The sequence below is a fragment of the Opisthocomus hoazin genome, chromosome 8 (assembly GCF_030867145.1).
Source record: "Opisthocomus hoazin isolate bOpiHoa1 chromosome 8, bOpiHoa1.hap1, whole genome shotgun sequence".
NCBI classification, from domain to species: Eukaryota; Metazoa; Chordata; class Aves; order Opisthocomiformes; family Opisthocomidae; genus Opisthocomus; species Opisthocomus hoazin.
The window spans coordinates 17,574,544-17,588,138 of record NC_134421.1 but is presented as its reverse complement, the minus strand read 5'-3'; the positions used below and the strand labels follow the sequence as shown (position 1 = coordinate 17,588,138).

General features: G+C 43.4%; 1 protein-coding gene across 2 annotated transcripts; it reads right to left on the bottom strand.

Moving 5' to 3' along the window:
- Window positions 1-11: 11 nt before the first annotated feature.
- On the bottom strand, window positions 12-13,522 carry XRCC6 (X-ray repair cross complementing 6). Of its 2 annotated transcripts, XM_075428999.1 has the most exons (12): window positions 13,378-13,522; window positions 13,137-13,246; window positions 12,842-12,980; window positions 10,633-10,887; window positions 9,600-9,783; window positions 8,045-8,231; window positions 6,642-6,810; window positions 5,340-5,501; window positions 4,292-4,421; window positions 3,496-3,596; window positions 2,474-2,587; window positions 12-1,656 (listed from the first exon to the last, which is right to left on the bottom strand). In XM_075428999.1, the coding sequence occupies exons 1-12, from the start codon at window positions 13,463-13,465 to the stop codon at window positions 1,460-1,462; spliced, it is 1,836 nt and encodes a 611-aa protein (XP_075285114.1). In that variant the 5' UTR covers window positions 13,466-13,522; the 3' UTR covers window positions 12-1,459. The 2 variants fall into 2 exon arrangements, with proteins under 2 accessions (XP_075285114.1, XP_075285115.1); XM_075429000.1 differs by lacking the exon at window positions 12-1,656 and having other exon boundaries at window positions 2,480-2,587; window positions 3,483-3,596.
- Window positions 13,523-13,595: the final 73 nt, after the last annotated feature.

The window sequence follows — 13,595 nt, the reverse complement described above, 5'->3', positions numbered from 1 at the left end:
TCAAGTCTCGCTAACAGAAGCATCTACAGTAACTCCTTTGCCTAAGGGCAAATAAATGATTGCTTAGACAAATCTTTATTACAAATAACTACTGTAATGCAGGCTGATTGAAAGTATAATAGACTACGTAGCTTCAGCGCTGCAGAGCTCAACACGGGCTGGCTGCTCTTCCCAGAGGAGCTGTGGAGTGGAAAGGAGCAGCGTGGTGGCATGGCCAGGGCAGCCACAGTGCCAAGAGAGTGGTCACAGGCAGCTCCGACACGTGTGCCACGCTACAGCAGCAGCACAACTGTAATATATCACCTAATTCTTCAACAAATTGCCTCAGAGTTTGCGTGCCAAACACAGGAATTCCTGAACACAAAAAACACTGTATGGACCAAAATGGATACCTCGTGTATCCCATGTTTGCATCCTGTACAAAACTACAGTTTAGCTAAAAAATTAGTACTGTTTCCTAGAGCAAGGGCAATGACTATTTATTGGTTTTCGCCATCTTGCACTGCAAGCAGGTGGGGCATGCCAGGGGTGGAAGTTTAAAAGCCAAAACATAGACAGCTCCAGCTGCACCCTCCAGAAGTATGATTAAAAAAATAAAAACGCTGGAAGAAAGAAGGGCTACTCTCCACAACTTGCTATTTTTCTAGTTTTAAGGCACAGATCTGAGTGCAGAAGCCTGCACAATAGTCTGACTCATACTCGCTACAGAGGTGGAGAAGCTCTATGCCATCTCAGCAATTTAATTGGGGTAAGTGCGTGCAGCCTTCCAGGGAACATAACTTTTTTTTTTTCCCTTTTTTAAAACCAGATTTTGCTATTGCCATTTAAAAATGGGAGACCCGGCTGTGCAGCTTTCTGAAGTGCTGGGTTTTTGCCCAAAGGATTGTCTGCTGCTTCCCAGAAATTATTTTCTCCTTTATGATCTGCCGGTAATCTTTATAACGCCAATGGTGGAAAAGAACCCAACTTGATTACAAGTACTGATACCGACTGAGTATTGTGGAGAGCAGGAGAGTAATACACCACATTTTTACCCTCTGTTAGCACACAGACTTGACCTGCTGCTTGAATTCGTGCGGTGCCATTAACACAGATCTTTCTGTTTTCTTACACTGAAGTAAGGGCTGCTGTCTTTATGATGCAAAGACGGTATAGCCAATGTTGCAAAGTAAGAAAGAAGTCCAAAATAACTTTTATTAAGAAACCAGGAAGGCACAGCTGTGTTTACTTGCAGTGGGTGACCTGAGTTAGCAGGGAATTTAATGCTGCCTTTGGCTACTGCGAACAGAGTCCAACTTTGCAGAGATGTTTCACAACTAAGAGTAAAAAGTTTCTCCACTGCTAGTCAGCAACATTTAGTCGCCTCCTCCTCCACAGCAAGATTAAACAGACACAGCATCCACATAAGACAACCAAAACTTTAAGCAGATGGAAGTCAACCAGGGTCTTCCGCTCCTGCTTAGTGCTCACTGAAGTATTCAGTTAGCGCATCCATGAGCTCCTGCTTCTTCCCCCCACCCTTCAGCCCGCAAACCCTGCAGGCGTCCTTCAGCACAGGTACAGTGAGCTTGCCCAGAGTGCCCTTCTGCACGTGACTCCGCAGCTCATCTTTTGAGACCTCTACCTTGGGCCGCTTCTCAGTTTGACCATCGGAAGCTAGAAAGATAAATTTTAGATCACCAAGATTCTACAAAGTTTCTTAATAGAAAGACATCAATGTTTCTTATACATGCCACAGTAAATGGCCATTAGCACACGGTACTTTAACAGTTATCTACACACTGACAGACCTAGTTTCCATATTTTGTTTTATGAAGTAGCCGTCACTCGCTATGTAAGCCATATAGTATATTACATCGACAGGAGTGATCTCAAACTCAAGTATGACTTTGCATTCTGATGGAAAGATCACCCACCCCCAAACGAAACTTTTAAGGGATTCTCATCTAAGCAGGAAAATGCAACTATTCCACAGGGAGTTCAGCTAACTGACACTCCCACTTTATGCAGAGTTTCGTGGACTCCCAAACTACACGCGTACTTCAGCATTACTTTGACATTTAGCCCTAAAGAAGCATATCTTGGACTTGCTAAACAGTCCACGCATAAAAGCATGCTTCCTCACCAAGAACACAAACTGAAAGCATGAGTTGTAGAAAACCTGAAGTTATTTATTATTATTTTTATAATTATTAATAAACACATATTTTGCAGTAATTTACCCAAATTTCTTCCTATACTTGTCTGTTTTTTCACTATGCAGTTTCTCATTCCAATGATTCTCTAGCTGGATACCACAATATCCTCTACTCTCTAAGAATCACCACTGGATATAAGTCAACTTTGTTGTGGAGACGAGTAAAGAATTACTGCACAAGCAGCTTCTTTCAGCTGTGAGACAAACTGAAAACACAGAAGCCTCGAAACAAAGGGCGCAGACACCATGTTGCATGTCTGCACCATCATGACTTACCTTGTTTTCGCTTTACAGCCTTCCCGTCAGGATTGTAGTCAGGGGGATAAACCAGCTGCTTAAACTCCTCCACCAGGCTGCCCAGCCTGCGGTTCATCTCTTCAGCCTTTGGCACTGGTAAAAGAGAACAATTTGCTCTCTCAAAACCAAAGCAATCACAGGAAAGTCTAAATCAGGCCATCAACAGAACTAGCACGCAAGTGTCTTGCAAGCATGCAAAATGCAAAAAATGTGTTATGATGTTCACAAATAAGAAACACACAGCTCTTGGTAATACCAAGAGTTTGTATTCTAAGTACGTAATGGACTCACACATATCCCTGAAGAGGAAATATATACACAGAACAAAACTGACATGTGGAAGTGATATAAAAGATCTCCTACCTGGTTGCACTGTTACCCAAGTCTAATGTCAGACATTTTAAAATACAACAGGTTACTACCTAAGCTTGTGAGTAGTTTGAGGCAGAACAGCTTGTTTCTGTCATGTATTTGTATGATATCTAGCACAGGGATCTAGATTATTTGTTAGGAAATAGTAACTCTAACACTACTCCTGGAGTACAACACGATTTTAAAAATGGAACTTCTCCATCAGGAGTAGGTTTCTATCCTTCGACAAGATATTCTTATACAGAAACTCTCAGCCACAGGGTGGCATCATTACGTCCTAGCAGAATAATTCACTAAGTAATTCTGTCCATTTATCAGACTGAAATATTAATTAGACTCTTGAAGAGAGGAATTTTAGAGAAAACAGTTGTCACCACAGAAAAAAGGTAGTTCATTTTTAATTTTGGAGGGTAAAGTGATCAATTTTTCCTTTATCTTAAAAGAGAAAGCATTAGAAAGAAAGGTTTCAATATTTCAGAATGGATACATCCAGAATTCTTCAGCTTAGAAGTGCACACAACTGAAATATTTTTTTAAAAGGCTTTTGGTTCTGTAGTAGCACATCTCTGACAGAACAAAGTCAAGAGCCCTCTACCCCACCTCCCTTCGCACCCACCAGTAACTCTCACTTGTAAGATCCTCAGCTTGTTCTGGCTCCACCATATCCAGTGCCAAGGCCTCCAGATTCCTGAAGTGCTGCTGCAAAACTGGGTTCTCAAAGCTGTCAGTCCTGTCAAGAATCCCCCAAAATGTCAATGCATGCTGCCACGAAGACAGACAAGATACACAAGATCTGCCACCAACCTAGCTCAAAGTAAAACTTCCCTCTTTCCCACATAACAATCCATCCCATCAGCAGAACTGTTTTTCCTCTTTTCAATTTACCTGCTGAATCACTAACCCGTCATGCATCAACCACGTTCAAAAGCTGTGTGAGACTTAGAAAGCTGTGCGAGACGAATGGAGACAGTGGCATTCTATTTTAATACCAGTTATGCTACTTCCCACATACCTAGGAAAAAATCTCCCATAAAAGCACTTCATAAAATTTATCCTATCTATAATGAAAAAGCCCTAACTGTTCTTTCTAAAGTGCTCTAATTTAAATGATCCAGGTTGGATCTGCAGTAGACTGGCAGAACCACAATAAAATGTAATACCTCTGCAACACATGACAACAGCCCAGAGAGCAAGAGCAATTCTATGCAGAACCCCAGAACGTGCTACATACTGCACGTGTTGCCTGGGTATTCAGAATGATTAAGAGCAATGTTTGGACAAAGCTACTGCAAAGGGAAGCAATTTGCATCAAAATCCCATCTTGTGGGCACCACAGCTGAACAACATACACAACAGAGCAAGCAAAAGCGTTGTGTTTTCTTCCCCGTGCCACCTCCCACGCGTACACTATTTATCTCCATGTACCTGTATTTGAACCGGAGTTTTTGAATTATTTCCTTCATTTTGTCCACCTGCTCTCGACTAGCTGGCACCTTTTCTGTAAAATCAACATTCCGTTTGTCATCTGCGTAAGGCAGGAAAATTATGTGGAAACCTATGCAGAAGAGGGAGGGAGCAGGGAACAGTTATACAGAACCATCGCCTCAAAACAATAACTTATGGGAAAGACCAAGATGCTTAATAGCTAGGTCTGATGACTCCCCAAACTAGCTACTGTTTTGCTGTAACCAACGGCAATCCATAATACCTCCTAGAATCCACAGCATGACACTCAATCCCAATCTCAATGTATATAACCAACATCACTACTGGCTTTTTGAAAGAGATTCAAACTACATGCATAGCTAAGAGCGGGAAACTTGTTGCCTGCTTTTTATACAGGAGATCAGCTTGTGCACCTTCCTCATCTCTCACTGGATATGAGCTTGAAAAAGGCTTGTTTGAAAATTAAGTTAATGCCCACATTTTATTTCTGAAATGCTTTACATTGCACACAAGCAGTGTTATTCCCTTACTTTACATCCTTCCCAGAAGAGGATTTTCCAGTTAAGGAGGTAAGAAAATGGAAAAGAGCAAGAGTCTGCCTTTGCTCCCTGACCATTCCCCACTCAGCTGTTACAGTGTGAGGCTCGGTATGTGAGATTATTTATTTAAGGCTTTCAAATGTATCCAAGGATACAATAAAATTCAGATAAAAACATTCCATCTAGTCAGCAAACAGAAAAATGGGCTTTTAGTTTTTAGGTCAGTTACTTGAATCTGCTAAAAACACATAGGTGGCAGGAAAATACTGCAGCGGTCTTACACCTGAGCAAACACTGATGCAACTGGAGTTGTACAAACAGATTCAGCATCAGATGCTTCCAATGACAAAACTGAAGAAAAGGGATGTTGGGAAGCACTCTCCCCAGTTTTAAGGTGAGCAGCACCAAGAATATTTTTACGCAATACAGGAGGCTATTATGCTGACTGCATCCAGTCATGCAGGGAAAGGCAGCATCTCTTCCCATACCTGGAGGGACTATCTGCGCTTTCTGCTCATCCACCTCTTCCTCCTGAGGAACCAGGGCCACGAAGCGAGGGGGAGTGTTCCGGCGGGCTGTGTATCTGCACAGTGCCATCACCTCCCTCTCCAAGCATTTCATCAGCAAGGCATTAAATAGCGTTGTGCTCCCTGCAAAGTAAAGACTGTATGGGTCAGATTGACAGCTTTGCTCCTTTGTTCAGCAACGTAACCCTAGATATTACAGTTTCAATACCTGTGACTTCTTTGAGATACTTGCAATATTCCAGAGGTAAACAGCAACTTTTGGAAGGGGAAGCCCTCAAAAATTACAATGTTAATGTCTCTTCTGACCAGAGCAGTGAGAGTTCTGGTGAAAGAAATTAGATCACTAGCATCTGAAGCAATGAAATATGGTTGAAAACTGGAAACAGGTATCTACAAAGCCTCTTTCTGGTCTGGTGGGACATTACAGCAGCAGCCATCACAGGACCTTTTGCAGAAGTAACACACTAAGAATTCACGTTGCAATGTTCCTCTCAAGGCACACATTTGCTTTGTATTTTACCAGATATGGTGGTCAGGAAAAGACTGACATATAAAGGTGCTTGATTCAGGAAACTGCTAAGCTGGAGAAGCTACTGTAAAGGTTCTTCTTTAGTCAGACACTGCAAAGCATCTGGTCATAACTCAGCCCTCTTTATCCACCAGTAGATTGAGAAGCTGGAGCTTTTTCTTTACTATAACAGCTTGGGATGGATTAATCGTGTATTTCTAGATAAGTAGACCTAAATATACACACAAAAAGGGGAGAAAAAGCAGTCTTAAGCATCCTCTCTTCTCTTTACAAGCCCATGAAGTGCTTAATTCAACTGTACTTCCCGAGTATTGTGTTTCCACTTCTAGCTGATACGGACTTAAAACCAGCAATTATCTTCACTGGTCTGGGGTCTGGTTTTCATTTCTTTTGGGTTGTTTGTTTTTTTTTAACCACCTTTGCCTTCTTGCCAGGTACTAGGATCTTTCACCTCCATGAGTGACACAACCAAATATTCTGGGACTACTGCATAGTTTGAGTAGCTGCTTATCATGATGGATAAAACACGAAACTCAGCTCTTCTGTTAGTGAAGAAAACAAGAATTAACTGCAGCTAAGAGGGGCAGTAACAGTTAATTCTACATTTTTTAACATTAGCGAGTTTTTAAGTTAGACAAAGATTTTACATTCAACGATCCCCACTCAAACACACTATGAATCAGCTGGTTACTCCAACGTAAGGTGATGAATCTTCTCTTGCCATCTTTGCTTACCACTTACTAGGGACTCCTCAGGATAGATGAACTGGGAGGGCTTGATATGGTGGTGCTGTTTTAGCATTGATAGTGGTTTGAAGCCAATCAGAAACAAGCCCGGAGAATCAAACCGTTTCAATTCTTCTGTTTCCTCTTTCTCCAGCACAATCTGGCGGTTTCCATATGTCTAAACCAGGGAAGAGCAGATAGTTGTGCTGCCAGCATAAAAAAAAATTGCAGGCAGTGGGGGGAGTGGGCAGGAAGAGGATGCAATTGCTGTCTTCCACTACTGAAAAGAGGGTTATAGTCAAGACAGAGCAAACTCTCATCATTAGTGCACAATGAAATGCCAAGTCACAGTCTGTGACCGTTACCTCAAGGGAAATTCCACCTGGACATTAGCAAAATGCACTTTCCTAAGACAATGGTTAAGCCCTGGCACAGAGAGGCTGTCACATCTCATCTGTGGAGTTCTTCAGAGCTGCCCCACACAAATCCCAAGCAACCTGATCTGGTTTTGTGAGTCTCGCTCTGGGCTGGGTTGGACCAGATGTTTTTAGAGGTCCTGTCTGATTCTAAACTTGCTTCAGCAGAAGCACATCAGCTACCCACTCCTGGCAGAAACATTGACCGAGAAACAATGCTTTTGAAGCACCACTCCTTTGTCACAAAAACGAAAACATATTGTGGTCCAGCTGCTGAAGTCAGATATCAGGGCTTAGGGCTCAGCTTTCTGTCCAGTTCCTGTACCTTATTTCAAGAAACTGATGTCCAGTATAAGTAAACTTAATATTTAATCTAAGACCACAAGTTTAAGAGCCTTTGTCATGGAAGGACACGCAAATTGCGCTTGTGACGATATACCTAGCAACTGCATATCCTGCTTTGAAATAAGGCTGTGCCTGAACAGAATGTGACATTCAATCTACATCAGCCAAAATATCAAGCAGGAAGGCAAAACAAAGAACAAAATAACAAAAAAAAAAAGTAATAAGCCTTTTTTTTGTTTGTTTGGAAAAGAGGTCCAACACCCTCCCCCCATGATTCACACTTGTATGTTTAATAAAATGGACAAAATCTATTTCTAATGAATCGAAAGACAACACCAGCAGCAATAGCACAAGGCCACATAAGGTCAGGCTCCGACAACCTGGTTCTGCCTCACAGAAAGAAACGACCTGTCTTCCTGAGTGCACTTCCACCAGCAGCAATGCTTTCCCTTGACAGCTGTGCCAGAGAAACAGCCCACTCTCACTCTGCACAGCTTACAAAGTGACTAGGCTATCTCTAGGGGCACACAGATGTAAATATTTCTGCATCTGATCTTGAAAGTGAAATACAAACAAAAGCAGCAAGAGAAACAGCATCTCCCCCACACATCACAGAGGCAGGAAAAAGCAGGCACATAATCAAGACGTTACCTGAGCCCTTTTTGTGTCACTAGGCAGGAGCAAGCTGCCTGTTTTTCCATTAAACGTCCTTGTTTTTGTTTTAACCGGTTCATTAGTTTCCCGATAAAGCTTCACTGGATATGGCTTCTGAGCTTTTTGAACAAGGTTGTAAACACCAACAGCAAGCGACAGATCTTTGTTCAGATACAGATTTAACCTGTGTGAAAAAGTAGATACAGACTTCAGACTTCCAAAGGATCACTTCTGCAAAAGAAAGTCACCTCCCCAGATACCTTATTTTCTCTGACCTTCTCCTATTCTTCTCTCCCCAAAAATCACATTTATCTCTGGAAACATACAAGTACTTGATTCATAATCTCACTTGTATAAAAACATTCTTACAATGCTGTCACTTCTGGTCATAAAAATAATTTACACACAAATAATTTACCATATTTCTTTCACCTTTTTTCACTCCGAAGGGAAGCTACACTCAAGCAGAGCACAGGTCAAGATCACATTTGGACACTCCACTTGTGCTTAATGCAATGTGACCTCTGAATTCACGCAGCTGTTCACCCAGAAGGCAAAATTCCCCAAAAGAACCTCATCATGACAAACAATACCATGATTTAATTCGAAAAATAATCAGAAGTTAGAGAAAAATTCAGAAGTAAAGGTTTAAAATTGGAGGTAATCTTCAAGTTCCGAGAGTAGAAGAGTGAATTACTGTGAATGTTACTTCCTCTTCTCTAAAAGGTATCACCGGTATGGGATTCTTCCTCCTCAATTATTAGAAAACTTGAGGAACACTCCCAGAAGAGGAAAATACAGCTTCAAGCAGGAGCAAGAATTTCAGCGACAACAGCTCAGGTTGAGTTTTTTTAAAATATACATTAAAAAAACACTAGGCTGTGAAGTTCTTTGCCTTACTGTGCTTCCACATCATTCTGCTTTGAACTCATTCATTAAAAAAAAAACAACTGTTACGGAGTACGTGGTTCCAAAAATACCTTCTATCTGCTTTGTCAAGACCCCTTTAATCTCTCTGTAAGTATCTCTCATCTTTCAGTAGGAGACCAGAAATATCAAGGCTGTGTGAATCCACACCAAGTGCCCAGATGGACTGGCTGCGTATAACCATTTAATAATAGGCCGAAATGCCTATCAGTCACATTGAGATGAAATTTTTCTAAGCTAACATTAGTAAGAAAAGCTTCATTTCATTCAGATCTCACTATAAAGTAACCATTTTACATGTTGCAGATTTTTGGTAAGTATTTTACTTGGCAATGATGTCATTTTTTTAAAAAAATCATCATTTCTGGCCAAGCTCAATACAGGAGATGTCACACAGAGGCAAAAAAGGAGGCCTGGCTTCACTCTCCGCTCTTCTCACCCACCAAGGAGAAAAATCCTTGGAATCTACAGAAGAAACAACAATCTTGGACTTAGGAATTAAGACTGAGGAATGTAAGCACTGATGCCTTTACAGACCCATCACTCCAGAGGAGGGAGGCGAGATGCAGTTTAAAAGTAACATCAGGTGCCTCCATTGAAAGAAATACCGTAACTAGGCACAAACCTGACTAAAGTCCGTTTCTTCGTCTCCTTTGCTCGTACTTTCTTCATGAGATGTTCCAGTTTCCCTGACTCCTCAGGCTGGATCCCAAGGTCCTCATCCTCTGCTATGTTTATGATATCCCTGTAGAACAAAGAGATATCGAACCCTCCAGGCTTCTTCAAGTGCATCAAGTCCAGGATGATACCTAAAAACAAAGTAAGAGATAGGAGGAGAATCACAGAAACTGCTTTTCTCTCACATCGGCATGTTCCTCAGCACTCTCGCACTTCTCTATCTAAGCAAAGAATTTAAGCAAGAATAAGCTCCAAATTGTCACCTGCACCAGATGTGAAAGTTTCTAGGGAAAGAGGCAAAAGACATTCTTCAACTTCTCTCACAACAACTTAGCACAGAAAATGTTCCCTCCCTAATTAAGAATCTGGACAACACTGTGTATGAAACAGGTCTGACACGCTCCTACAAAACCTAATCTTACCTCAGGCACAGAAGGTAGCAGTACGTTCAGAAATTCCCCTTTCCCAGTTACAAAGGCTAGTGGGCTACGCAAGCCTCACAGCTTCTAGATTCAGCACATCTGCTGAACTCCAAAAACACTGGTTATCTCAGCCATATAGTTGACCTAAAGAAGCATTTGTTCCCCAGTCTCTGAGCCCAGGTTGCTGCTCTTCAGCTAATTCAAAATGGAGTCATTAAAGTAATTTTCCTTTTGTGTTAACTTAGCCTTATTATTCCCTTCCTGGAAAATGGTAGAACAATGAAATAAAGTAGGGTGTGTTTTCCATGACCCTCTCAAGTTCTGATTTATGCTATCAGAGTAGAAAAACAGATCCTAGAAAATAAGTGTTAGTTGCTGGATAACAGATTTTCTGATTTACATTAGACAGCAAATTTCTAATTTCGAAAGCTTCAGAAAGATTCCCCAGTTCTGATGATTTTACATTCTCTTCCCATCACAAACTTGCAATGCAGTTAGCATCTGCTGCAAGGATACATCACTTCTATTCTGCCTGAAATTAAAGGAGAAGACAATGACCTGTGTCTCTCAGATCACCAGCTCTGGTCCTGGCCAGCTTGGCTTTAGCACTGTCATTGGCATGAGGGTCATCCTCGTTGGTGAAGAGCATGATCCTTTTGTGGCTCAGTCTGACTCGGACATCGCTGAAGAGATTCGAGCAGGCCCAGAGTGCTTCACCCAGCGAATAGTCAGCATTGTGGCCAAAGGTTTCACAGAAAAGCACTCGTCCTTCATCTCCCCTGTACTGGTCCAGCTCTAGAACACGTCTTGCACCTAGGGGCGATAACAGCATTTGCACACATTAGAAATACTGAAAGTACCATCGCAAACTCTTCTAAACATGTAGCGAGAGTCCCTTGCAGCTGGCGCCTGAGTAACATCCCCTAGCACCTCTGTGGCGGTGCTCATCCAACACCTGGCTGAGAAAATTGCTCAGCATAGCCCAACATTTGCAATATTGCAAGTTGCTTATCCTTTGAATGCACCGACGAGGGCTCAGAGGACACAAAGTGCCCTGGCACCAATGTGGGGCTCTTCCTGTTGCGGAAGGGAAACGGGCAGGGATCAAAGCATCACAAACCCTCTGCAACGAAGGCACAAGCGCTCGGCGGGAAAGGCAGAGCTGCACCCGCTGCAGAGGCATGGCAGTCTGCTGTGCCACCAGAGAAAGGAGCTCAAAATACATCCTGCATCTCCACGGCACATCCGGAAGGTGGAGAATTCCTCCTGCTCCCTTGCCCCTCATGTCGATGGAATCAACCTAGAGGTCAGATGCAGCCCACAGATCACCACATGGAGCACAGCAACGTTCAGGGCAGGTATCCGTGGCCTTTTTAAAGCTTTGCGGATTACTCCAGCCCAGCTATGACTTCTTTCCCTGCCTGTCTAACACCAGATTCTCTGTCTTCTCCCATAACTCTACGAAGGGAGACAAGCTTTCGCTTTTCAGCTACTGCATTCTGCAGAGCTTCTTCCTTTGTCCTTCACTCAAATTCTACAGCACTTTTGAAATCTCATCTGAAAATGTCTTCTCCCTCATTTACTATTTTATTTTCATCTCCTCGGGTGTCATTTAACGAACAGCATAAGTGTTCATAATTATGTATCACATAATAACTAGCTACAGTATTTCTTCCTTCTCCAGAGCATGCTGCTCTCCAGGGGCAGCAAATTCTCTTCCTTTTTAACACCACCCACCTTTCACCTGCACTGCCTTTATCAGGATGGCAAAACTCCTGCCTCTAACGCAATGAAAAGGGCAAGCAAGCAAGGAGGAGGAAAAAGGATGAGTGAGAAGCCTAAGGCGCTTGCTGACAGAAAAGGCAGAAGAACCTAGGGCAGTCTTGTCAGGTCCCCATCGTAATTAATTCTGAAACTAGGACAAGACACATTTCTTACAGGATAATCCCATGCATTATTAAAGCATGACACCAAGAACACTAACCTGCACCTCCTATTTAAGACAATAAAATAAAACCTCCTCAGAGATACCAGCTGCTATTAAAAGCTTGTAGACAAAAACCCCCGCAAGACTCTCCGCTGTCAGAGAACCTGTCACCACTAGTGTGCGTTCTTTGCACTCCTCCTCCTCCTCCCTTTTCTAATTCAGCAACTGACACTCTTTATCAAGCACACGCTAGGCAATTCTAAGAAATTCTAAGAAAACAGAAGAGCTAAATTCAAGAACTGCAAAACTTCTTATGAAAATAAGAGACACAACACATTAAACAGGTAATATATTGGACAACCTGCTCTAGCTGGCCCTGCTTGAGCAGAGGCGCTGGACAAGATGACCTCCAGAAATCCCACCCAACCTCAGCCATTCTGATATATTCTCCATCAGCTGGAATTCGTGGTGCCTTCGCACGTACATGCACTTTTCTGAACCACAGCAGAGACACAACCAGCTTTCAAGAGTTCTGCTGAGATCCTCTTAGCTTTAGCCTACACCAAGTGAACCACCACGTTAAAATAGAAGAAAAGACATAGGAAAGGGATCTGAACCAACTACAACACAAAAAGCTAAGCTCCTAGAAGGTTTCTCAGCTTTCAGTATATTTCTGAAACTATCCCCCCTACCCCCCACCAATGCTTCTCAGTAACAGGAACATTTTTATTTATCTGATACCATTTTGTTTTCAGAGAGGTCAGTTACTACCAATGCTACTACACAGATGTCCTTACTCTGTCTTTCCACATAACCTTCATACCACTTTACTGCCTTTACCTGGATTGTCCAGATCCTGAAGAACATAAATGTGCTTGAAGTCTGCCGAGTTCTTGTTCTTTTCTGTACCATAGAACACGACACTCAACAGGTCCCTGTCACTACTAATGATTTTGCTGGTATACACGTTCCGGATGCACTGAAAAAAATGCACACAGGTCAAAATATGCAGAACATCAGTTGTATTAAGGATGCAAAAGTTTTGCCTTTGGCAATCAGCAGTTTATACAAGCAGAGACACTGTAGCAAATGCTTTAAGCTAAATTTCACCAGGAGAAATAATCTGGGACCTCACCTGCACGGTCATGTCGAAGGGAGCCGCTCCGTCCCCGGCGGACTCAAACATGGCCTCGGAGGCGTCGACCAGGAAAATCAGGCTGTCTCGACCCGAGAACCTGTAGTCCGCTACAGAAAGGGGAAGGGGCGGGGGGGGGGGGGTAACGAACGGTTTTAGCAGCGGCTCCCTCCGCCCCCCGCCGACCCCCGCGGGCGGCGGGCCCCGGGCTGCCCTCCCTGGGGGGGCGGTGGGCCCTTACCGACTGCCTCGGCCCCCTCCTCCTGCTGCTCCCCGTCCTCCTCCTCCGCCGGCCCCTCGCTCCGGTAGTAGGACACCCACTCCGACATGGCTGCCGGCGCGCCGCGAGGCCCAGCACCCGCAGAACCGACGGCGGAGGGGGAGGGGCGCCGCCCGCTCCTACCCGCGCCGAGCGCTCAACCAATCTCGCCGCATGCCGACCATCAAGGGACCCGCCTC

Bases quoted from the DNA above. Each gene is read 5' to 3' on its own strand.
- XRCC6 (XM_075428999.1), bottom strand. From the start codon at position 13,465: ATGTCGGAGTGGGTGTCCTACTACCGGAGCGAGGGGCCGGCGGAGGAG. The intron at 12,981-13,136 runs GTGAGGTCCCAG...CATTTTTTTCAG, and splicing joins CCTTCGACATGACCGTGCAG to TGCATCCGGAACGTGTATAC. The intron at 1,657-2,473 runs GTAAGTCATGAT...TTATCTTTCTAG, and splicing joins GGCTGTAAAGCGAAAACAAG to CTTCCGATGGTCAAACTGAG.